General features: G+C 40.8%; 1 protein-coding gene across 11 annotated transcripts in view; it reads left to right on the forward strand.

Moving 5' to 3' along the window:
- The first annotated feature begins 8,252 nt into the window (after window positions 1-8,252).
- washc2c (WASH complex subunit 2C) overlaps window positions 8,253-26,159 on the forward strand; it is a 38,939-nt gene continuing 21,032 nt past the window's right edge. For 6 of the 11 annotated variants that reach the window (XM_014215277.2, XM_014215326.2, XM_014215302.2 and 3 more), the window contains exons 1-10: window positions 8,253-8,439; window positions 9,069-9,212; window positions 9,502-9,666; window positions 10,255-10,323; window positions 10,438-10,611; window positions 13,138-13,231; window positions 24,505-24,566; window positions 24,725-24,772; window positions 25,106-25,198; window positions 25,418-25,520. In XM_014215277.2, coding sequence (XP_014070752.2) covers window positions 9,069-9,212; window positions 9,502-9,666; window positions 10,255-10,323; window positions 10,438-10,611; window positions 13,138-13,231; window positions 24,505-24,566; window positions 24,725-24,772; window positions 25,106-25,198; window positions 25,418-25,520 — 952 coding nt within the window. In that variant the 5' untranslated portion in view covers window positions 8,253-8,439. Of the gene's footprint in view, window positions 8,440-9,068; window positions 9,213-9,484; window positions 9,667-10,254; window positions 10,324-10,437; window positions 10,612-13,137; window positions 13,232-24,504; window positions 24,567-24,724; window positions 24,773-25,105; window positions 25,199-25,417; window positions 25,521-26,159 lie in introns of all 11 variants that reach the window. The other 5 variants (XM_014215317.2, XM_014215344.2, XM_014215352.2 and 2 more) reach the window with 4 other exon arrangements.

Here is a 26,159-nt window from a genome sequence, read left to right on the forward strand (position 1 = left end):
CCTGAAAGGTTTGCCTGCCGCATCCAACATTTACCCTGTATTTGGCAAGTGTTAATTTCATTCCCTGTTCTAGCTAATAGATAGAATATTTATTTAGAAAATATTAAACCAAGTCTATGTATCCCACTGGGTTTATTGTGCTGATTTGCAGTAGAGAATAGTCTGATAAACACTTTAAGGCACAGGGAGTTTAAAATGTTTTAAAAAGTATCCCAACTGTGTATTTGCTTTTCCAGATCCTTACCAAATAATCTCATGAGCAAATCATCTATATTCACATTCATTTTCAACTAATCACCTGCAGATGAGCCTGGTGTGGTGGAGGTTTCTGAGGAACCAGGTCCTATTTCAAAGACCTTCCATGATGCCCAAACACAGCGGTCAGACCCAGCAATGGAGGACCACACCTACTCCAAAGGACCTATCATTACATGTGGCAAGACGACTGCACCAGCCCGAGAGGTCACTGTCTGTTGCAGATGTTACATTGAAAGATGATGCAGACTGTCAGCTGAACACAGGGATTCCACTACAGATGTTACATTGAAAGATGATGCAGACTGTCAGCTGAACACAGGGATTCCACTACAGATGTTACATTGAAAGATGATGCAGACTATCAGCTGAACACAGGGATTCCACTACAGATGTTACATTGAAAGATGATGCAGACTGTCAGCTGAACACAGGGATTCCACTACAGATGTTACATTGAAAGAAGATGCAGACTGTCAGCTGAACACAGGGATTCCACTACAGATGTTACATTGAAAGAAGATGCAGACTGTCTGCTGAACACAGGGATTCCACTACTAAAATTCAACACTCGTGTCTTGCTTACAAGGTTTTGCCCCCACATCATCAACAATGCCGGTTGTTGACCAAATTCTGTTGACACTAATGAAACTTAGAACTTTGTTGTAGCTGATTTAGCCAGACTCTTCAAAGGGTCACCCGGTCAGTTCTGTAAAACATTGACATTCTGGATAGATGTCATTGCTGAGCACACAAAGGATCTCATTCCATGGCTGCCTTGTGAGACAAAGGCTACTATGCCACAGGTTTTTCAGGATAATTTTTCAAACACAACTTGTGTTATTGACTGCACAGAAAGTGTTTTGCAGAAGGCTTAAAATCTGGACTCAAGAACTGAATCTTAGTCACTGCTATAACGTGCGCTGAGAGTCAGAAAGCAAGTTCAGGGAGTGAGTGTTTCAATAAAATAAATAGAACATAATACAAGACAAGAAACAGAAACAATGACACCTGGGGAAGAAACCAAAGGGAGTGACATATATAGGGCAGGTAATCAAGGAAGTGATGGAGTCCAGGTGATTCTGAGGACGCGCAGGTGTGCCTAACGATGGTGACAGGTGTGCGCCATAACGAGCGGCCTGGTGACCTAGAGGCCAGAGAGGGAGCACACATGACAACTACTATGCCTGTAATGCTGTAAAATATCTTGTTGCAACTGCTCCATCAGGAATGGCTGTGTTCATTTTACAGGCTTATGGTGGGAAATGTAGCGATAGGTTCATAACACAGAACTCAGGGTTTCTCGACTATTTGCGTGCTGGAGATGAGGTGATGGGGGACCGTGGCTTCACAATTAGGGACTTGCTAGAGGAACGTAATGTACGCTTGGTCTTACCAGCATTTGCACGCAAGCAATGCCAGTTGACAAATGAGCAGGTCACTCGCACACGGCGCATTGCTAATGTCCGTATTCAAGTGCAAAGAGCAATAAGGCGTCTTAAGGTAGGCTAATATTATCCTTCTTGATCTCCATCAGGTTGTGTTCCCACATCATTATTAGTTTGGCAAGCTCTTCACGAATGAATGAAGAAACCATTCGTTTACTTCGAGCCTGAAATAATGCCCATAATTCACGCAAGGCATCATGGGACACGGGAAACTCAGATAAGCAGATGACTGGCCCATAGTAACATCCCTAGCAACCTATCAGGACACAGGTCAGGGAGAGTTTGAGAGGCAGATTTATGGTACCCCTAGACACTCAGGCTCTGGTTGTGGGGGATGGGAGTGGAGTATGCAGCTCACGGTTGTGAGGCAGTGGCGGTTCTAGACCATTTCAACTGGGGGGGCCAAACTGGGGCCAGTTGTACTGTTAGAGGGGCCAGTTACATTAGACGTTATTGTTGTCATATCATTTTGCATGTGGTACGATACTGCTGTGTTCCGCACAAAGCCGTCCCTCTAGAAAATGTGTGGGTTAAATTAGTGTTCCTCGTTACCACTGTCTAATAACGGATGTAAAAAAAGAACGATAATGTTTACTCTATCATTTACTTTCATGTAGGCTATATTTGCTTTGATCACATCAGAAGGTCTATTTTCCATGTGTGTAACGGGCATCGTATAGAGGGGACCAAGGCGCAGCATGTTGAGTGGTCATAATTGTATTTTAATGAAAACGAACATTTTGACAAAAGAAACAAAACGACAGCCAACAGTTCTGTCAGGTTACATTAACGAAACAGAAAACAACTACCCACGAAAACCAACAGCTCTCAGGTCAGGGCATGACAATGTGCATTGTTATTTATTAATCTGTGCTGCCGCATTTGTGGACTGTACCGCAAGAGTTGTGGTTGCTTTTCTCCTATGGGAAAAATGAATGCCATTTGTTGAATAATAGGAGTACAGTAAGCTGAAATTCTCCCCTTTTCAAGAAAACCCCTTACCCCACTTGATGTTTATGATGGGGAGAAAATCAGAGCTGTAAATTGTTTAACCTGTACCCAAGGCTTTAAAGCAAGGGTGGGCAAACTTTTTGGCTCGAGGGCCACATCGGGATTTTGAAATTCAACGGAGGGACGCATTTTTTTGGGGACCAAAATTGTTCATTAAAACCGAGAGGGCAGGAGTTAAAAATGGGAGTTGCAGCGATGGGACAAGACTGTAACTGCCAATTGGATACCCACAAAATTTCCCCCCTTGCTTTAAAGCCTATATGCTTAATTATGGCTAGCATTATGGCTAGCATTGGTTACAATCTGCCACAATATCAATGTTGCCAGCTTAGGTATAGGAGGGGATAGTAGGCCTAGTTGGATGAATGTGCACATGATGGAAGTTAAAGGTAGCCTAAATATTCATTATCTAATAGGATAAAAATTAACTGACTAATATGTGACTAAAATGTCTGTGAATAACAGTAGACTAAAATTGTCCGGAGTTTTAGTCGACTGGTAATAACTAAAACTAACAAAAGATTCAATTACTAAAAAGGTATTTTATGACAAACTTAAAAAAATCTGCCAAAATTAACACTGCAGGACATTTTTGACATATTTGCCTCTGCAAGTAGGCTGAAACTTGGGATGGATCTTGGGATGGATCTTGGGATGGATCTTCCTGCAATACAATAACCCCAAGCACACATCAATACCCACAAAGAAATGGTTAATTGACGGCAAAAATTTTTTTTGCAATGGCCATCTCAGTCTTTGTACTTGAACCCCATTGAAAACCTGTGGGTTGAATTGAAGAGGGCAGTCCACAAGCGCAGACAAAAGATATCAAGGATCTGAAAAGATTCTGTATGGAGGAATGGTCAAAGATCCTTCCCAATGTGTTATCTAATCTCATAAAACATTTTAGAAAAAGGCTCAGTGCCGTTATCCTCGCAAAGGGAGGGTGCCCAAGTATCGAAAACTGTGGTGCCAATAATTTTGACCCCTATCTTGTTGAGAATTGTTTTTCTTAGTTGTTAAATAACCAATTTTTCTTTCAAATAATGTAATTTTACATTTTTGGGAATCATACAATTAGGTCAGTATTTGTTTTATTTATTTTATACAGTCTTTTTTGTTCATCTTTATCAAGAGTGGCAATAATTTTGGTTGTGACTGTACGTTATCCACTGAGCTATACATAAAATGAAATCAAATTCTGAAAATATACCAATAGGGGACCACATCAGATGCATACTTAGTTGGTTTTGATCAGTTCAATTGCTGTTTTAAAGCTAAATTCATGTAATTCTCCAAATTTTGCTATGGGGCAGAGAGGGAAATGTGCAGTTTTATAGCTAAGGGAGTGGTCGAAATGTACACAATTGTTACCTGGAGGAAAATGGGGGAGGGTCATGCTTTTTCAATTTCAGTCAGGGGGAGGGAATATCATTTTTTTATTTAGTCCAGGGGAGGGTAATGTAATCGATGAAATGTCATATTGCTCAGTGTTTGAGAATTAGTTGCTTATTATATCTCGATGTGTGACCAATGCTGCCCCTCATCCCTGACTCTCTGCTAGGTGTGCAATATCAAGTGCGCCTAGTGTGGTCTCAATCAAATGATCAATAGCCTATACTATAGGCCTAGGCTATATGAAGATCATGCTCGGAGAAGCACAAAACAAAGTTATATTTCTAAGAAAATATACTTTCCTGAGTTTTTGTACTGCTGGGATAGTGTAAAACTAGGATACACTGCATTACATACCTCAATGAATAAGCTATCTCAATCATGAGCCCTGGCCAGCCCTGCTGTTACTAATGTAGGCCTAAAGCCTTTCGTGCTACCTAACCAATGGCTATGCTGTGTAAGGTGGCACTTCAGGAAGCGAGTCAAAGGCTTCTTCCAAAATATATTTTTTATTTGTACAAAAATTAGATATCGGATGTCCTGTTCAGTTTGAGAGGGAGAGAGCTTAAGAGTTAGAAGCAAATTCAACGGATCTGATTATATAAGTTAATCTACAATAACGCTTTAGTCCGCAATGATTTATGCTAGAAACAAGCTGTAAAATGCCGGGGAAAGACGTGACTGCAATGCATATGGGATATCTTTGGTTTGTCTGCCGCACTACAACCTTCTGTGGCTGAGGAGACAAAAAATGTACTTTGCTTGGGAAGTAGTGTGTGATTCTGTCACTATCAATTGACGTTTGACATTTCAACAGGCTATTAAACAACATACCAACTCTAAATCAGTCAGGAACAAGCCAGATAGTCTAAAAATCATTTAGACTATATTATTATTATTTCAAGACCTGCCATTTAAGAAATAAATTGTGAAGCATTTGTGACACGCCACAGGCTGGCAGGAGCGCTCAGCATTTCAACAACACATCAATAGCATTTATCCATTTATTTTTAATATTTTTATTTAACCTTTATTTAACTAGGCAACATACCTATACATTTCGCCTTTAGGCTGTATAAAATGAAATGTAAAAAACCCAGACATTTTATTAAATACTGAAGCAAAAATTCCTTACTAGGCTATACAGTCATTTTAAAATGCCTTTGAAATCACTTTTAGAAAAACGAGTTTGGCCAGTCTCTGTTTTGGGGATCATGCAGTGAGCCTTGTTTGTTAATTTAGCCTAGCAGATGATCTTATATTCCCATGCCCACAGTCAACACAAATCTATTTTGTAAGAACAATATCATGGAATAAAATAGAAGACATTTGAAAATGATATTTTCCCAAATGAAAAAAAGTGCATATAGGCCTACCTGATGATATGCAGCTGCTGTTGTAAAAAATGAATGGCATTTTCTCGAATTCATTGATGATCAGATACTTCAGTTGTAACTGGTTCTTTTGTGCTCAATTTTTACAGTTGAAAGACAACTTCAGCACTGTTCCAAACTAAGACTATCCTATTTTTTAACAATAGCCTGTATAGAAATCTAAATATCACTTGTGCTCATTACACAGGTGCACCATGTGCTGGGGACAATAAAAGACCACTCTAAAATGTGCAGTTTTGTCACACAACACAATGCCACAGATGTCTCAAGTTTTGAGGGAGCATGCAATTGGCATGCTGACTGCAGGATTGTCCACCAGAGCTGTTGCCAGAGAATTGAATGTTAATTTCTCTATCATTAGCCGCCTCCAACGTCACTTTATAGAATTTGGCAGTACGTCCAAGTGGCCTCACAACAGTAGACCACGTGTAACCACGCCAGCCCAGGACCTCCACATCTGTCTTCTTCTCCTGTGGACTTGTCTGAGACCAGCCATCTGGGCAGCTGATGAAACTGTGGGTTTGCACAACCGAAGAATTTCTTCACAAACTGTCAGAAACGGTCTCAGGGAAGCTCACTTGTGTGCTCGTCGTCCTCACCAGGTTATTGATCTGTGGGCAAATGCTCATCTTCGATGGCCATTGGCACACTGGAGAAGTGTCCTCTGATCATCGTTGTCAGTGATCACCGTTGTGTCGTCGGAAAACTTAAAGATTGTATTGGAGTTGTGCTTTGGCTACGCAGTCATGGGTGAACAGAGAGTACAGGATCGGACTAAGCACGCACCCCTGAGGGGCCCCCGTGTTGAGGATCAGCATGGCAGATGTGTTGTTGCCTAACCTTACCACCTGGGGGTGTGTTTCAAATAAGGGCTGTGTTTTGTGTAGGCTTACCCTGGTGTGACATTTTGATAACCATGTAAATCTCTCTTGGACAAGGTGACTTTTATCATTATATTCAGCTCTATTTACTCTCAGATTCAAAAATGCTAATTAGAGTCAAAGTAGACATCATGCAAAACTACAAATCCTTGCTGACACATTTGCTAACAAATATTGTGTCAATTTAAAACGTGAACAAGACAGTTCACAGAATTGTCAATTTAAAGAAACTGAGCCAATTTATTAATTACTATATTTAGCTAATATTAGATAGTTAATCCAAAGATTCTTAACTTTGCCACGCTTTGGCAGTCGTGTCCAGATCATCATGGCATTTGTATATTGTATGTGGGCTACTAACAGCTTACTACACAACATACACTTAGTTTTATTTTCTTAGCTACACTATACATATCTCCCCGGCATATTACATAATTTATGCAGCAGCATACAATATATTTTTGGACTCACCTTGTTGTGCTGTGTTCACTTTTTTTGTTGTTCTTACTTTTATGCCTTTTCTCCCCAATTTTGTGGTATCCAATTGATAGTTAGTCTTGTCTCATCGCTGCAACTCCCATACAAACTCAGGAGAGGCGAAGGTCGTGAGCCGTGCGTCCTCCGAAACACAACCCAGCCAATGTGTCGGGGGAAACACCGTACACCTGGCGACCGTGTCAGCGTGCATTGCGCCCGGTACGCCACAGGAGTCGCTGGAGCACGACGAGACAAGAACATCCCTGCCGGCCAAACCCTGCCCTAACCTAGACGACGCTCAACCAATTGTGCGCCGCCCCATGGATCTCCCAGTCGCGTCAGAGCCTGGACGCGAACCAGGATCTCTAGTGGCACAGTTAGACCACTACGCCACTCGGGAGGCCCCGTGTTGTGCTCACTTGAAGAGGAAGGTGGCACGGCGGTCCTTCGTGGGCAAATTTTGTCATCAAACTGTCATCAAAGTCTGGCATTCTCTGGATTTATGGTGCTTTCAAGACAACTGGGAACTCGGAAACAAACAAGGTTGAATCATAATGTCAGTGATCTTCAGGTCGGAGCTCTAGAAAGAGGCCCTAGTTCCTGACTTGGAATTCCGAGTTGGATGACGTTCAAAACGTATTTTCCCAGTCGGAGCTGGGATTTCCCAAGTCTGAGATTTCCCAATTCCGAGTTTCCAGTTGTTTTGAACGCAGAAGAAGTCATGCTGGATTGACAGCATGGCCAATGTTGAATGTTTCTCCTTTTAATCTTGAAAAAGAGACCCTTAAACCCAGACTTGGACCACACATGCACTCCACTGAATAGCAGGCTAGTGATTGTTTTGCAATGCTTGCAGTTAGCCACTGATTCCTTCCAAACCACTCATTGTTGAATTTGCGATTCATAATTTATTGTGTATTGTGTAATGTCCAATGGCTCTATAATTGATCTTCATATGACAAGGATTTGCCAGTAGATTATCGACTTGATTCATGATGATGACTGCTGACTTGCTTGCTAAGATTTTGAAAGTGTGTATGTTGACATGACAGTCCAATCAAAGCTAGGTAGATATAACGTGATTTGACATCATTTTATCTGTGGCCAATGACCTTGAGCCTTCTTGGATTATTATATATATATATTTTTACAGTACACTGCGAGCTATGAATTATATCTGATGGTGTTTGCATGTTTAGGTAATAAGACAAATAATGTCCCGTTCGGAACACTGACAAGTAGAGAGCTTTTTTTGTTCAATCTGATTGGGTGGGCTTGGCTCCCCGGTGGGTGACCCAGGCCCACCCGTGCCTACGTGGCTGTTGTGTATTATTGACATCCACCATAATGTATTGATCACGTTAGAGAATGTTATGCGGTATTGCGTTGGTGTTGCCCCGCCACATTAGTCAGGTGACTGCGGTCAGCTGATTGTCTCCAGACAGACAGAACATGGCCGACCTGTCAGAAGCCCAATGAGGAAACGGTCGAGTTTAGCATAATCGATTCTCTTTTCACGCCGTTTGGTTTGGGCTCATATTTTACTATCGTGGACAACATTTGCCAACAGTAATTAAGGTGAGTTTAATAAGAAGATCCATGTAAGTGCGAGGGTAGGCTCTCACTGAATCACTGCCTAGCTAACGTTAGCTAGCTAACTGTTAGCTCGGGTGATAAAGCATATAGAAGGGTTTATACATATCTTTGACTTTAACAAGCCAGTCTCAGGCGGCGCATAAACATTCACTCAACTAACTATCTAATTAGCATTCCAAAGAACATTTTGCGAAAGCTTATGACTTCCCAATGAAATCTTGCACTGCTGTGTTCGTAGTTTGCTAACTAGCTAATCTGGCTTGCATGCAAGAAAGAGGCCGGCGGTGGCAGCTCATTTAGCTCGCATTTGCCAATGCATGCCTGTCGCTATTAAGTTATAATTTGGGGTTATTTTCTACAGATCAGGGATGTAACTTATTCATTACGTCTTGCAACGGAAACCGTTTATCGTTTAAAGAACCGAACGAAACGGGGAAGGACCTAACTGAAGTTATCCAATAGAAACTTTAGTTTTCCGTTTGGCGTAAACAGTTTCCAATAGGCGAAACTTTTTGCAACAGAATCGGTTTTTGCAATTGTCACGCTGAACCCCCGTTTGAAGTGTTTTCTCCTGGTTATTACCATTGAACAAGCCCCAAATATTGTTTCAGATGAGCGGGTTGCCGGATGGCATGGCGAATGTCCCCAGCCAGAGCAACCACGCCGGGGAGGATGGCCAGGTGTGGGAGAGAGCCTGGACCCTGGAAGAAATGCGACAGACCAGCGCCAACTGGTCCCTGGCTGCAGACTCAGGGGTAGGCTAATTGGCATTTGTTTATGGCCTTCATTTAGGCTAGTATCTCCTAAGTTATTATTCAGTCTCTGATTACCTGCCTGTTTTGTCTGCATTCAGCAATGTGTAATCCTCTTAATCTACATATTATGGGTAGAGGAATCACACAGCATTGTAAACATAATCTCTTCCATGTGAATGCATTACTAACTATTTATCTTAGGGCCAAACACAATGGCTGCTTGTGGACAATCAGATACACTATTGAATAGATGAAGATGAAACCGATGTTAGTATCACCTCCTCCACAGCTCTTCCTGTTCCTGCAAGACTTCTCCCAGAGAATGCTGTCAAAGACTCATGAGATAGAGAAGCAGCTGGATGGACTGATCAGGGACACGAAGGCCACAGACTGCTGCCTGCATACCGTCTTCAACGACTTCCTCATGCTCTCCAACACACAGTTCATTGAAAACGTACGTTGTGGTGTGAACAGGAAATACCATGGTTGTATTCGTTAGATAATTTTAATGGAAGAAAATGGACTGAAACAGAGAGTCTTGTCACAGGACCTTGTCCACAAAGCTTCTGAGTAGGAGTACTGATCTAGGATCAGTTGAGCTTTTTAGTTCATAATGAATAAGAGTAATTTGACAGATCCAAGATCAGCACTCCTACTCTAAGATGCTTTGTTACAGATTTTTTTAAATGTCTTTCATTTTACTATGGTGTGCCCAAATGAACACTACCCATGTCTTGTTCCTCTGTTGAGCTAGGTGCCCCTCTTCTTTTGATGATGGTTGTGCTGTGATTGACATTTTCCAGACCTTTTGAAATTTAACAAGCTTTTAACCTAATTAAGAAAATATGAATCGTGTTACATGTTAAGGAAAATGTGAAAGTCATCCCCCTGTGACTGAGGAACTGAGTCCTCTTGTATTTAATCATGTGGTTACTGATGGTGGCTCCGCTGTTTGCTGACTATATCACAGAGGGTGTTATGTTTCATAGATTCTAACTCATTATTGTGTGATGTTACTGATCTTTGTGTTTGTTGATCTCAGAGAGTGTATGATGAGGAGGTGGAGGAGCCAGTGCCAAAGGCTGAGACCTTGGAGAGACAACCCGAACTGGTAAATAATCTACCGTTTCTTTCCCGGGTATGTCGTTTTTTGTGATGTCACAGGTCTACACATAACATCTTAATTTCCTCCCTTGGGTTAATGTTAAATTCAATTCCCCCTCAGGAGAAGACTCGTGAGCAGAAGGAAGCTGAGCTTATCCCTAAGGTCCAGGAAGCAGTGAACTTCGGTCTGAGGGTGCTAGACTCTGCCTTTGAACAATTGGACATCAAAGCAGGAAACTCTGACTCGGAGGACGAGGAGGCCACAGACAGAGTGGAGCCAATACTAGAGCCCAAGGTGAGGGTGGAATCATCTGGAAACATACAGGATTACAGACGAAATTCAAGTTACTTATGCCTGCGGATATCATGTTAGGATTAATACTAGGGGTGTAATATGTGTATTCGTACCGAACCGTTTGGTACAGGGACCTTGATACATTAATAGAAGACCTAGGCTTACCTATTCCTTCCCTACCTAACCTATGCCTCTTGAGTAAATCTGAGCTGAAAAAACATTTCACGCTATTCTGTTAAAACAACTAGAGTCTATGGGCACGTTGTAATCAAAATGTATGTCTTAATTGGCACATTTCAAACTGTCCTTTTGTGAGGCACACCCGGAAACTTGTTCTGTATGATGGCTAATGGTGGGGTCGACAAACCAGGAGGATTCTCCATCGTTTCCAGTTTGGGAACATTTTGGTCTTCCAGTAGATTACAACGGCGATGAACAGAGAGAGTATGTCGCCACTGCTCAAAGAGAATGGCCTATGTAGCTGCCATCACCTCAAACATGTTGACACATTTATGCGAACTTCACTCCAGTATTCCTACCACCGGAGCAAAAAAACAACACAACTTTGTCTTCCCTCTGCATTCAAGTAGCTCTTCGCAGCTGATTCTGACCTGGCCAAAGAAATTACAAGGGCGGTTAGGTATGTTTATAGCCGTGAATATGCGCCCATTCTCGGTGGTTGAGAAGAATGGGGGGTTTTAACACCTCGTGAAAGTGCTCGAGCCACATTATGAAATTTTCGCTCTTCTACCCATTTCATCAAACAGGTAGTACCCACTCTATAAGAAAGCAGAAGTTGTCAAAGAATTGGCCAATGCACCCAGTGTTCCGCTTACTACAGATGGATGGACCTCCAGGGCTACAGAGAGCTACTTAACAGTGACAGCCCGTCATATTACGCCAGAGTGGGAAATGAGAAGGACCGTGCAACAGACACACCCCCTTTATGAGAGTCACACTAGTGCGCATATTTTTCTCTTTGTTAGAGAACATTATAGCATAGGCCTATACAATATCTGAGCCATGTTTACATATTGATTTCACACACACATTGCACTTTGTTTTAGTGTTGTTGATGAGAAATCGTGTGTTTTCAGTTAAGAAAATACAACGTGGGGTATTCCTGATTGTGCTCTTATCAGGCATTATAAACTGGGTGGTTCGAGCCCTGAGTGCTGATTGGCTGACAGTGGTATATCAGGGTGTGTACCACATGTATGACAAAACATTTCTTGTTACTGCTCTAATTACGTTGGTAACCAGTTTATTATAGAAATAATGCACCTCAGGGGTTTGTGTTATATGACCAATATACCACAGCTAAGGGCTGTATCCAGGAACTCTGCATTGCGCTCGAGTTTAAGAACAGCCGTAAGCAGTGGTACATTTGGCTATATACCACACCCCCTTGTGCCTTATTGCTTAATTATGTGACTCATAATCCTACACTAAATGGCCAAAAGTATGTTAACACTGCTTCAAATTAGTGGATTCGGCTACACCCTTTGCTGACAGGTGTATAAAATTGAGCACACAGCCATGCGATCGCCATAGACAAACATTGGCTCGTACTGAAGAGCTCAGTGCCTTTCAACGTTGCACCGTCATAGGATGCCACCTTTCCAACTAGTCAGTTCGTAAAATTTCTGCACTGCTAGAGCTGCCCCGGTTAACTGTAAGTGCTGTTATTGTGAAGTGGAAACGTCTAGGAGCACCATGCGCAATGCCAAGCGTCGGCTGGAGTGGTATAAAGCTCGCCGCCATTGGACTTTGGAGCAGTCAACCCGTTCTCTGGAGTGATAAATCTGGCATTCCAACTGACGAATCTGGCTTGGCGGATGCCAGGACAATGCTACCTGCCGCAATGCATAGTGCCAACTGTAAAGTTCGGTGGAGGAGGAATAATGGTCTGGGGCTGTTTTTCATGGTTCGGGCTAGGCCCTTTAGTTCCAGTGAAGGGAAATCTTAACGCTACAGCAATGTTCCAACATCTAGTGAAAAGCCTTCCCAGAAGAGTGGAGGCTGTTAAAGCAGCAAAGGGGGGACTAACGCCATATCAATGCCCATGAATTTGGAATGAGATGTTCTTGGCCATGTAGTGTATATGTAATCAGGAATACTAACACTTTGTATTTTCGTAAGTCAACAAATATTAACTACAGTAACTGTTGGCATTTCCGAAACTAAACCAATCCGAGTTCCCAAAACTACAATACGTACCGAAACTGTGGGTTTGGTTAACTGTTACACCCCTATTTAATACCTATCCAGTATATCTAAGGGAGGATTGGCACTCCTCTGAGTCTGGTTCCTCTCAAGTTTTCTTCGCTGGCTGATCTTTCCTTGCCGCTCTGCTTCTGATTTCTCTTTTGGGTCTAGGTCGTAATAACTTTGTGACAATTGTTGATGTAAAAGGTGTGTTTTTGAGTAACATTTGAATGGTTCTGCCCGTGTTGACCAATGTTATCTCTGTCTGCTTTCTCCCCCCTCTTTCTTTCTCCAACCCCCCTCTTGCTGTGTCTGTAGGACCTGTACGTGGACAGGCCTTTACCGTATCTTATTGGCTCTCAACTTTTTATGGAGCAAGACGACGTAGGACTGGGAGACCTTTCCAGTGAAGGTAGGTCACTTCAACTTTGTTCTTAATATACTATTTCTACTGAAAGAAAGTCTGTGTATATTCTTAGCATGTGTTTATATTGTTAGTGTTCAATACTCTCTTCCAAGCATAGTGTTTCTTGTGTAACATTAATGTTTCTCATGTATTTTTTTGTAATGAAAAGAAATCAATGCACAATTTTCTATTTATTTAGGCTGCGCTTTTGGTTGTCAGACCTTCATCAGAGCATACAAAACACATGACAGAGACCACATATAGGCAACGAGCGTCAATGCAATCAGACATGATGAGCAAAACCTGTGTAAAACACAAACGCCAGGAGGCACATCAGTAATCAGTTATCTCAGAAGTCGTCTGAATTCGAGACAATTTATATTTTTTTGTTTTAAGACCAGGAAAAGCCTGGCTAAAAACCAGGAAAAGCCAGGCAAAAAAAAGTCATAAATGACAGGAACCACATAAAGCCAGGGGTTAGGGGGAAACATATTAAAGCATGGCCCTCATGTCAAAATCATCAGTAAGCCCTGATGGATGTAAAGTACCAAGTGTTTGAGTCCAAAAGAGTTCCCTTTTGCACCGCATTTTCTCAGTGTTCAAATCACATTTTATTTGTTACATGCTTTGTTAACAACAGGTGTAGACTAACAGTGAAGTGCTTACTTGCCAACAATGCAGAGAGAAATAATAGAACGTAAAACCATATAATACATACACAATGAGTAATGATAACTTGACTATATAGTGACAGATATTAAACAGTTGCAGCAGCGTATGTGATGAGAAAAAAAAAGGTAAATGCAGCTAGTCTGGGTAGCTATTGGTTAACTATTTAACTAACTATTTAGCAGTCTTATGGCTTGGGGTAGAAGCTGTTCAGGGTCCTGTTAGTTCCAGACTTGGTGCACTAGTACCGCTTGCTGTGCGGTAGCAGAGAGAACAGTCTATGACAAGGGTGGCTGGAGTCTTTGACAATTTCTAGGGTCTTCCTCTGACACCGCCTGGTATAGAGGTCCTGGATGGCAGGGAGCTCGGCCCCAGTAATATACTAGGCTGTATGCACTACCCTCTGTTGGAGGACAGTACTCAGATTTCCATACCGTGCCTCTGCCATCCTGGGATATACAGTAATAACGGTAGTGCACACAAGGGGCGCACTTTTATTTTGCAAACGTAAAAAAATGAAATATACTTACCAGAATGCTCACAAAATGTTAACAAGTACAATGGAACCACCATAGTGGATGCTAGGTAAATGCTAACGACCGCATACAAACATTCACTACTAAGACAGACAATCCAGCTAATGCAAGTATCTCGAAACGCAGTTTGCAGCATGCACAAAACAAATATTAGACAGCAGGGATCTTAATCCAAGAAGCTTGATCTTGCAAGCTAATGTTAGCTACTTAGTTAACATTAAAGGGGTTTTTCTGGTTGTGCAGCTGTAGACTTTTATGAGGATCTGAGGGCCCCTGCCAAGTATTTTCAGCCTCCTGAAGGGGAAGAGGTGTTGTCATGCCCTCTTCATGACTTAGTTGGTGTGTGTCGACCATGATAGACCCTTAGTTATGTGCACACTGAGGAACTTGAAGCTCTCGACCCGCTCCACTACAGCCTCGTAGATGTGAATCCGTTTGCTGTAGTCCACGATCAGCTCCTTTGTCTTGCTGATATTGAGAGGGAGGTTGTTGTTCTGGCACCACACAGCCAGGTCTCTGACCTCCTCCCTACAGGGTGTCTCATCGTCGTCGGTGATCAGGCCTACCACCATCGTGTCGTCTACAAATTTAAGGATGGTGTTGGAGTCGTGCGTGGCAAATCAGTCGTGGGTGAACAGGGAGTACAGGATCCAGTTGCAGAGGGATGTGTCCAGTCCTAGGGTCCTTAGTTAACCTCTCTGGGCTAGGTGGGACGCTTGCATCCCACCTACTCAACAGCCAGTGTAATCCCGTGGCGCGATATTCAAATACCTCAAAAATGCAAAAACTTCAATTTTTCAAACCATATGACTATTTTACACCATTTTAAAGACAAGACTCTCGTTAATCTAACCACACTGTCCGATTTCAAAAAGGCTTTACAACGAAAGCAAAACATTAGATTATGTCAGCAGAGTACCCAGCCAGAAATAATCAGACACCCATTTTTCAAGCTAGCATATAATGTCACATAAACCCAAACCACAGCTAAATGCAGCACTAACCTTTGATCTTCATCAGATGACAACCCTAGGACATTATGTTATACAATACATGCATGTTTTGTTCAATCAAGTTCATATTTATATCAAAAAACAGCTTTTTACATTAGCATGTGACTAGCATTACCACCGAGCACTGCCGGTGAATTTACTAAATTACTCACGATAAATGTTCACAAAAAACATAATTATTTTAAGAATTATAGATACAGAACTCCTCTATGCACTCGCTATGTCCGATTTTAAAATAGCTTTTCGGTGAAAGCACATTTTGCAATATTCTCAGTAGATAGCCCGGCATCACAGGGCTAGCTATTTAGACACCCACCAAGTTTAGCACTCACCAAAATCAGATTTACTATAAGAAAAATGTTATTACCTTTGCTGTTCTTCGTCAGAATGCACTCCCAGGACTTCTACTTCAAAAACAAATGTTGGTTTGGTCCCAAATAATCCATTGTTATATCCAAATAGCGGCGTTTTGTTCGTGCGTTCAAGACACTATCCGAAAGGGTAAATAAGGGTGACGAGCACGGCGCATTTCGTGACAAAAAAATTCTAAATATTCCATTACCGTACTTTGAAGCATGTCAACCGCTGTTTAAAATCAATTTTTATGCCATTTTTCTCGTAAAAAAGTGATAATATTCCGACCGGGAAAGCGTGTATACGTACAAAGAGAGAGAAAATAAAAACATCTCGTGCACGAGCCTGAGTCTCAGAGTACTCTGACCGGCCACTATCCAAACGCGATAATGTGTTTCAGCCTGGGGCTGCCTCGATATCATTCAGCTTTTTCCCGGGATCTGAGAGCCTATGGGAGCCGTAGGAAGTGTCACGTTACAACAAAGATCCTCAGTCTTCAATAAAAAGAGCCAAGATGAACAACAACTTGTCAGACATGCCACTTCCTGTTCAGAATCTTCTCAGGTTTTTGCCTGCCATATGAGTTCTGTTATACTCACAGACACCATTCAAACAGTTTTAGAAACTTTAGGGTGTTTTCTATCCAAAGCCAATAATTATATGCATATTCTAGTTACTGGGCAGGAGTAGTAACCAGATTAAATCGGGTACGTTTTTTATCCGGCCGTGTAAATACTGCCCCCTATCCCCAACAGGTTAATTGAGCTTGGAGGGCACAATGGTGTTGACTACAGCTCAGCATTCATTGAAAAGCTTTTTACATAGGTGTTCCTCTTTTCCAAGTGGGAGAGGACAGTGTGTAGTGCAATAGAGATTGCGTCATCTGTGCATCTGTTGTGGCAGTATGCGAATTGAAGTGGGTCCAGGGTGTCTAGGATGATGGTATTGATTTGAGCCATGACCAGCCTTTCAAAGCATTTCATGGCTACAGATGTGAGTGCTATGGGACAATAGTCATTTTGGCAGGTTACCTTAGTGTTCTTGAGCACAGGGACCTATGGTAGTCTGCTTGAAACATGTACAGTTGAAGTCAGAAGTTGACATAAACTGAGTTTAAGTGTAATTGTCTAAGGGGTTTCACAATTCCTGACATTTAATCCTAGTAACAATTCCCTGTCTTAGGTCAGTTAGGATCACCACTTTATTTTAAGAATGTGAAATGTCAGAATAATTGTAGAGAGAATTATTTATTTCAGCTTTTATTTCTTTCATCACATTCCCAGTGGGTCAGAAGTTTACATAAACTCAATTAGTATTCGGTAGCATTGCCTTTAAATTGTTTAACTTGGGTCAAACGTTTCAGGTAGCCTTCCACAAGCTTCCCACAACAAGTTAGGTGAATTTTGGCCCATTCCTCCTGACAGAGCTGGTGTAGCTGAGTCAGGTTTGAAGGCCTCCTTGCTCGCACACGCTTTTTCAGTTCTGCCCACAGATTTTCTATAGGATTGAGGTCAGGACATTTTCTGGATTTTTCCAAGCTGTTTAAAACCTGTTCGGGGGGGGCAGTATTTGCACGGCCAGATAAAAAAAACATACCCAATTTAAACTGGTTACTACTCTTGCCCAGAAACGAGAATATGCATATAATTAGTGGATTTGGATAGAAAACACCCTAAAGTTTGTAAAACTGTTTGAATGGTGTCTGTGAGTATAACAGAACTCATATGGCAGGCCAAAACCTGAGAAGATTCCATACAGGAAGTGCCCTGTCTGACAATTTGTTCTCCTTCTGTGGCATCTCTATCGAAAATACAGCATCTCTGCTGTAACGTGACATTTTCTAAGGCTTCCATCGGCTCTCAGAAGGCGCCAGAAAGTGTAATGGGGTGTCTGCAGTCTCTGGGCGAAGTACAGCAGCTCTGTTTGTGAGTGGTCAGGCTGGGAACAGTGACACTGGAGATGCGCATTCATGAGAATTCTATTTTTTTTTCTTTCAGCCTTTGACTGAATACAACGTCTCCCGGTTGGAATATTATCGCTATTTTACGAGAAAAATAGCATAAAAATTGATTTTAAACAGCGTTTGACATGCTTCGAAGTACAGTAATGGAATATTTTGAATTTTTTTTGTCACGAAATGTGCTCGCGCGTCACCCTTCGGATACTGACCTGAACGCACGAACAAAAAGGAGGTATTTGAATATAACTATGGATTATTTGGAACCAAAACAACATTTGTTGTTGAAGTAGAAGTCCTGGGAGTGCATTCTGACGAAGAACAGCAAAGGTAATCCAATTTTTCTTATAGTAATTCTGAGTTTAGTGAGCACCACACTTGGTGGGTGTCAAATTAGCTAGCCTGTGATGGCGAGCTATATACTCAGAATATTTGCTTTTGCTGAAAAGCTATTTTAAAATCTGACACCGCGATTGCATAAAGGAGTTCTGTATAGAGGTCGACCAATTATGATTTTTCAACGTCGATACCGATTATTGGAGGACCAAAAAAGCCGATGCCGATTATTATGATTTGGGAAAAAATACATATATATTTGTATTTCGCGCATATATATATATATATATATATATAACACACACACACACACAGCTCTGAAGTGACAACAATACTGAAGAGTCTGCTTAGGAGACAAATACTCTCAACAAAATAGAGTAAGTTACCTGTGATGAATGCTGAAAACAAAAACTGTAATTTCTATATGCAGGGAATCCTATTTTAATAATGGGCATGGTAAGAATTGACTAGCAAAGTGCGAGTCCTTAATTCCCATGACACCTTCTAGCAAAATCTGAAAAGCTGTTCCTTCATTTATTCCATAGGATATTTTTAGATTAACTTAAAATAAGGTCTGTGTTTGGTTTAGGCTTACACCACCTTGCCAATTTTATAACTGTGTAGATATCCATAGGATATAACTGATCAATATAAGCGAAGATAAACATTTTTGTAGAGTGGATTTATGAAAATATGTTGACAAACGTTATCTATTGAGATTCACATGGGTATCAAAACGCCGTGGCGGTTTAAGCACAAAACACAGACCTTATTTGAAGTAGATCAAGACATTCTCTATGGAAGACATGAACGGTAAAATAACGAAGGAACCCCTTTCAAGTTCAGCCGCAAGTTATTACAGGAATTATGACGCGTCGACTATTTCTCTCTAAACCATACACCTTTGACTATTACGAGCCTGCTGCTGCCTACCACCGCTCAGTCAGACTGCTCTATCAAATATCAAATCATAGACTTAACTATAATATAATAAACCTTAGTTTCCGGATTTGACCATATTAATGACCTATCATCTCGAAAACATTATTCTTTCAGTGACATACGGAACCGTTCCATATTTTATCTAACGGGTGGCATCCATAAGTCTAAATATTCCTGTTACATCGCACAACCTATAATGTTATTTCATAGTTCTGTAAAATTCTGGCAAATTAGTTCGCAACGAGCCAGAGTCTGTATACCCTGATTCTGCGTGCAACGAACGCAAGAGAACTGACACAATTTCACCTGGTTAATATTGCCTGCTAACCTGGATTTCTTTTAGCTAAATATGCAGGTTTAAAAAATATATACTTCTGTGTATTGATTTTAAGGCATTGATGTTTATGGTTAGGTACAGTCGTGCAACGATTGTGCTTTTTTTCGCAAATGCGCTTTTGATAAATCATCCCCGTTTGGCGAAGTCTGCTGTCTTTGTTAGGAAGAAATAGTCTTCACAGTTCGCAACGAGCCAGGCGGCCCAAACTGCTGCATATACCTTGACTCTGTTGCAAGAGAAGTGACACATTTTCCCTAGTTAAAAGAAATTCATGTTAGCAGGCAATATTAACTAAATATGCAGGTTTAAAAATATATACTTGTGTATTGATTTTAAGAAAGACATTGATGTTTATGGTTAGGTACACGTCGGAGCAAAGACAGTCCTTTTTCGCGAATGCGCACCACATCGATTATATGCAAAGCAGGACAGGCTAGATAAACTAGTAATATCATCAACCATGTGTAGTTAACTAGTGTTTATGATTGATTTGATAGTTTTTTTTTATAAGATAAGTTTAATGCTAGCTAGCAACTTACCTTGGCAACGTAAAGCAGGTGGTTAGAGCGTTGGGCTAGTTAACGTAAGGTTGCATCCCCAAGCTGACAAGGTCAAAATCTGTCGTTCTGCCCCTGAACAAGGCAGTTAACCCACCGTTTCTAGGCCGTCATTGAAAATAAGAATGTGTTCTTTAACTGACTTGCCTAGTTAAATGAAGGTTTAAAAAAAATTATTTAAAAAATCGGCAAATCGGTGGCCAAAAAGACCGATTACCGATTGTTATGAAAACTTGAAATCAGCCCTAATTAATCGGCTATTCCGATTAATCGGTCGACCTCTAGTTCTGTATCTATAATTCTTAAAATAATTGTTTTTTTGTGAACGTTTATCGTGAGTAATTTAGTAAATTCACCGGAAGTTTGCGGGGGGTATGCTAGTTCTGAACGTCACATGCTAATGTAAAAAGCTGGTTTTGATATAAATATGAACTTGATTGAACAAAACATGCATGTATTGTATAACATAATGTCCTAGGAGTGTCATCTGATGAAGATCATCAAAGGTTAGTGCTGCATTTAGCTGTGGTTTTGGTTTTTGTGACATATATGCTTGCTTTGAAAATGGCTGTGTGATTATTTTTGGCAGGGTACTCTCCTGACATAATCTAATGTTTTGCTTTCGCTGTAAAGCCTTTTTGAAATCGGACAATGTGGTTAGATTAACCTGTTAGGGCTAGGGGGCAGCATTTGCACGTCTGGATAAAAAAAATGTACCCGATTTAATCTGGTTACTAATCCTACCCAGTAACTAGAATATGCATATACTTATTATATATGGATAGAAAACACTCTAAAGTTTCTAAAACTGTTTGAATGGTGTCTGTGAGTATAACAGAACTCATTTGGCAGGCAAAACCCTGAGACATTTTCTGACAGGAAGTGGATACCTGATGTGTTGTATTACCTTTAAACCTATCCCATTGAAAAACACAGGGGCTGAGGAATATTTTGGCACTTCCTATTGCTTCCACTAGATGTCACCAGCCTTTACAAAGTGTTTTGAGTCTTCTGGAGGGAGATCTGACCGAACAAGAGCCATGGAACGATGATGTCCCATTAGACACCTGGCGCGCGAGTTCATGTTGGGTACCCTCGTTCCAATACGTTATAAAAGAGTATGCATTCGTCCACCTTGAATATTATTCATGTTCTGGTTAAAAAAGGCCCTAATGATTTATGCTATACAACGTTTGACATGTTTGAACGAACGTAAATATATTTTTTCCCCTCGTTCATGACGAGAAGTCCGGCTGGCTTAGATCATGTGCTAACAAGACGGAGATTTTTGGACATAAATGATGAGCTTTTTTGAACAAAACTACATTCGTTATGGACCTGTGATACCTGGAAGTGACATCTGATGAAGAGAATCAAAGGTAATGGATTATTTACATAGTATTTTCGATTTTAGATCTCCCCAACATGACGTCTAGTCTGTATCGCAACGCGTATTTTTCTGGGCGCAGTGCTCAGATTATTGCAAAGTGTGATTTCCCAGTAAGGTTATTTTTAAATCTGGCAAGTTGATTGCGTTCAAGAGATGTAAATCTATAATTCTTTAAATGACAATATAATATTTTACCAATGTTTTCTAATTTTAATTATTTAATTTGTGACGCTGACTTGACTGCCGGTTATTGGAGGGAAACGATTTCCTCAACATCAATGCCATAGTAAAACGCTGTTTTTGGATATAAATATGAACTTGATAGAACTAAAAATGCATGCATTGTCTAACATAATGTCCTAGGAGTGTCATCTGATGGAGATTGTAAAAGGTTAGTGCATCATTTTAGCTGGTTTTATGGTTTTGGTGACCCTGTCTTTGACTTGACAAAACATTACACACAACTCTTGTAAATGTACTGTCCTAACATACTCTAAATTTATGCTTTCGCCGTAAAACCTTTTTGAAATCGTAAAACGTGGTTAGATTAAGAAGATGTTTATCTTTCAAAGGGTGTAAAATAGTTGTATGTTTGAAAAATTTGAATTTTGACATTTATTTGGATTCAAATTTGCCGCTCTTGAAATGCACCTGCTGTTGATGGAGTGCACCACGGGTGGCACGCTAGCGTCCCACCTAGCCCATAGAGGTTAACGAGAGTATTGTCTTTAAAATGGTGTAAAATAGTCATATGTTTGAGAAATTGAAGTTATAGCATTTTTGAGGTATTTGTATTTCGCGCCACGTGATTCCACTGGCTGTTGACTAGGTGGGACGCAAACGTCCCACCTTGCCCAGGGAGGTTAAAGGCACAGTCAACTTAGTGTATGTAAACTTATGACCCATTGGAATTGTGATACAGTGAATTGTAAGTGAAATCTGTCTGTAAACAATTGTTGGAAAAATTAATTGTGTCATGCACAAAGTAGATGTCCTAACCAACTTGCCAAAACTATAGTTTGTTTACAAGAAATTTGTGTATTGGTTGAAAAACGAATTTTAATGACTCCAACTTAAGTGTATGTAAACTTCCAACTTCATCTGTAGGTGTTACAGACTGGGTCAGGGAGAAATAAAAAATGTCAGTGAAGCCACTTGCCAGCTGGTCAGCGAATGCTCTGAGTACACGTCCTGGTAATCTGTATGGTCCTGCGGCCTTGTGAATGTTAACCTGTTTAATGGTCTTACCTACATTGGCTTGATCACAAAGTCGTCTGGAACAGCTGGTGCTCTCATGCATGGTTCAGTGTTGCTTTCCTCGAAGTGAGCATAGAAAACGTTTATCGCGTCACGTAGGTTTGCGTAACTGGGCAGCTCGTGGGTGTGTTTCCCTGTAATCCACATTCGACTAGCGTCAGAGACGGTCTTCGTCGTGTATTGATGCTTTTCCTCTTTGATGGTTCGTCGAAGGCGTAGTGGGATTTCTTATAAGCATGCGGATTAGTTTCCTGCTCCTTGATAATGACAACTCTATCTCCTCTGGGTGAAAGTTAAACTTTTTTAATACCCTGAAAACGTAAAGACACTGAACATTTTGTTCATGTGGCAGGCAACAGGGTAATTGTCATCGTTACGCCTTATGGTGCTCTTATGCTCACTAATTCTTTGCTTAAAGGGATACTTCAGGATTTTGGCAATGAAGCCCTTTGTCTACTTTCTCAGTCAGATGAACTCGTCAATAAAAATGTTATGGCCATATCACATGGGCAACGTAAGATGCAATTAACATTCATAGTGTAACATGTAATAAAGCCTTTAACGTTAAACCTTTTACCAGACCGAGGGTGTCTAAAGTCAGAGCTTTTTACACTGCGCAATTGCCACAGGGATGATTGCCATTTCTGAGAGGCGCAAGGAGGGTTTGTTTGGAGCCAGAGTTAATGCTTGCTCTAGCAAGTTTTTATTGCTGAAGTTTGAACATTGTTTATAAACAAAAAGAGGGGAATTTTTTTAATAGTTGGCTCAGGGTAGGATCAGATGTAAGTAGATGCCAGTGCTGGATCACAGAATGTTTGATCATATATGCTTTAGGGGTAAATGTGGTTCTACATGTAACAAAGCCGTTTTCACACTTTTGCCCAGCAACTCTTGGCATAGTTTGGCGAGTGCATCACAATACGCTTCCTCCACGTACTGGGAAGCAGGGATTGGAAATGAAATTGTATCCTTTTTTTTTGTTCCGTTCCACAGGTCCGACCAGTAAAATAAAGTTCTGAACCGGTTCAAACCCCAAAGTACTGGTTTATATCGTTCCTTTTTAAACTTCTGAAATCATACTTTTTTACATTTAGCTCAACATTAAATTACTTCCCCAATCATGCAGTGCTGATAGAGCAGCTTGCTATGGAGCAGGCAAGCTATAGCTCAGTGAGTTGTTTAAATGTGTGATGTAAAGACAATTATAGGGTGCATTCTTGGGGATGGGTGGAAGAGGAGCGGAGCCATAGATTGAAGCGCTTGGGGTCTTGTGATGACATGCATTATCTGAATTAGGCCCGTTATTATACATACGGAGGAGGGCTTCTATGGAAGAACTTTGAATGTCTTCGAACTTTAAAGTTGGCTTAGCTAGCTAACAATCTTGTGCGTGAAGCGCGACACCAGAATTAATAACACCTACGTTTTTGTAGTTAATAAATCCAATGCGTTAAATATAGTATCCCTAACTAGCATTGAAAAGTTAATTAATTAAAAAGCCCTCATCTTTTGAATCATGCTTGTAACATCAGTAGGCCACAGCTCTGCTTTGGAGGAGCAAGTAGCCTACACGTACACTTCAAAGATTCTCAGCTGGCAGCCAGACACTGGAAGAAGTTTCTGATTGACAGAGGGAGGGCTATGGATAGGTGCTTTTGTTCTGTTTTTTTGTGGGACTGCAAAAAAAATGCCCGCAATGTAAAATAACTTTATTAACCAGTTCCCATGCTTTTAAATTAACTGTTCTGTTTCACGACAGTATAGATCACTTTCGTTCCCGGTTCTGATTCTGTTCCCTGAAAAATGTTATTTTCCGATATTTGTTTCTCTTCCCCAGAACTGGTTCCAACCCCTGCTGGGAAGAGTAACCTCTGTCGAAGAACCTCTGTCATGTATTTTTTGTGAAACTATTGTGTTTTTTTACTATACAGAAATATCAATCGACAGCGATCGGGACAGTGTTATCGACAGCGAAGATGGCAAAGATACTGATGTAAGACTTTTTTTTTTCTCTCTACTCATCCAGAAAGAAACTGATGTTTTTTAGAGAGTGAAGTTGGCATAATTTTAAATCTTGATCCAAACAAGGTGAAAATACAGAAAATTCTATTTGATTCAGATAATTGTATTATCCCTGTGGTGTTTGAACAGCAGTCAGACGAAGACTTTGACGAGGAGGGGCCAAGCAGCATTAAGAAGGTGAGGACAATTTCACTCTTGACTGTCAGGGTCAATGTTCAAACCCAGAGTTGGTGGATATCTTTGTGATAACAATAACACACACACAGGATTGTATCTCTGTGTGAACAATTCTGACAAGGGATGATTAGGGTATTTGCCAATTTTAATCAAAGACGAAACAGAGAAGTGTGCGATTGATTGAATCCTACCTACTCTGGACACTGGCCATAAGAATGCTATTGTTTATGGTGACGATGGTAATGATGTCATTTAGAAGACGCTCTTATCTTAGTCAGGAATGTAAATGCAATTTGCAACAGCATGGATGACATTGAATGATTTCCTCTGCAGAAGTCGTCCATGTTGAGTGATGACGACGAGGGGGAAGAATCAGACATATTTGGAGAGTCGGACAAAGACGACGACGATGATGATTGCATAACGGTATGCTTGTGATTAAAGTTTACTGCTGGATAATGATACTAACATTATTACAAACAGGTCATTTATTAAATATTACAACCTTTATTCATCCAGTTAAGTCAACATTGCTAATACTTTATATGTATGACTTAAGTGAATATAACATGTTAGTTAATTGCATGTTTACATGTCCCCTTGCATGAATATTAAATGTTCTATTCCACCTCTCTTTTACGTAAGTCTTTGTGTCACATTCAGAACACAGGACCATCATCCTTTGCTGATGAGCTGGCCGCCAGAATCAAAGGAGAACCTATCAGCAAGCCGGAGGGAGATCGCACATGTAAGTTGACTTGATATAACTTGCATGGCTGCAGGAAGATGTTTAGGGGTGAGGCTGCAGAGAGAGATTGTTTTCCTGTGCTGCTGACAACTATTTTTGTCCGATCATACAGGGGTAATAAAGGTCCAATGCGCACATTTGTATTTAAAAATTAAAAAAATAATGATTTATCAGGGGGTACTTCCCGCAGCTGTGATGACCTGTATTACAAACTGTTCGATACTAAAGTTGGGCGGTATCCAGATTGTCATACCGTTTCTGTACCATACCGGGGCATACAATATTACCGAATGTAACATATCTTAAAAAAGTATATTTTATTTTGAATTTTAATGCACAAAACAATTTAGGCAAGTCTCTGCTGTAACCAATAAGCTTCATCTTGACATAGCCACTTAGCTAGCAAGACAAATGCATAGCTGGAGCCCTGAGCTGGATATCATTTAGTTGACACATCTTAGATTTCTTATAGTTCTACTTTCTTATAGATAGAAGCAATGGCGTATATGACGCACTAGGCTAGACAACAACAAAAAACGCCCTCCTCCTATACCCGCCAAGTAGAAATTGAATGGTTTTAGGGGCAAGGCCATCTGCCAGGGCTATAGAGACTCTACCTGTTGAAAAATTGTATTTTGA

Source organism: Salmo salar, chromosome ssa01 (assembly GCF_905237065.1).
Source record: "Salmo salar chromosome ssa01, Ssal_v3.1, whole genome shotgun sequence".
In the NCBI taxonomy this organism is placed as follows: domain Eukaryota; kingdom Metazoa; phylum Chordata; class Actinopteri; order Salmoniformes; family Salmonidae; genus Salmo; species Salmo salar.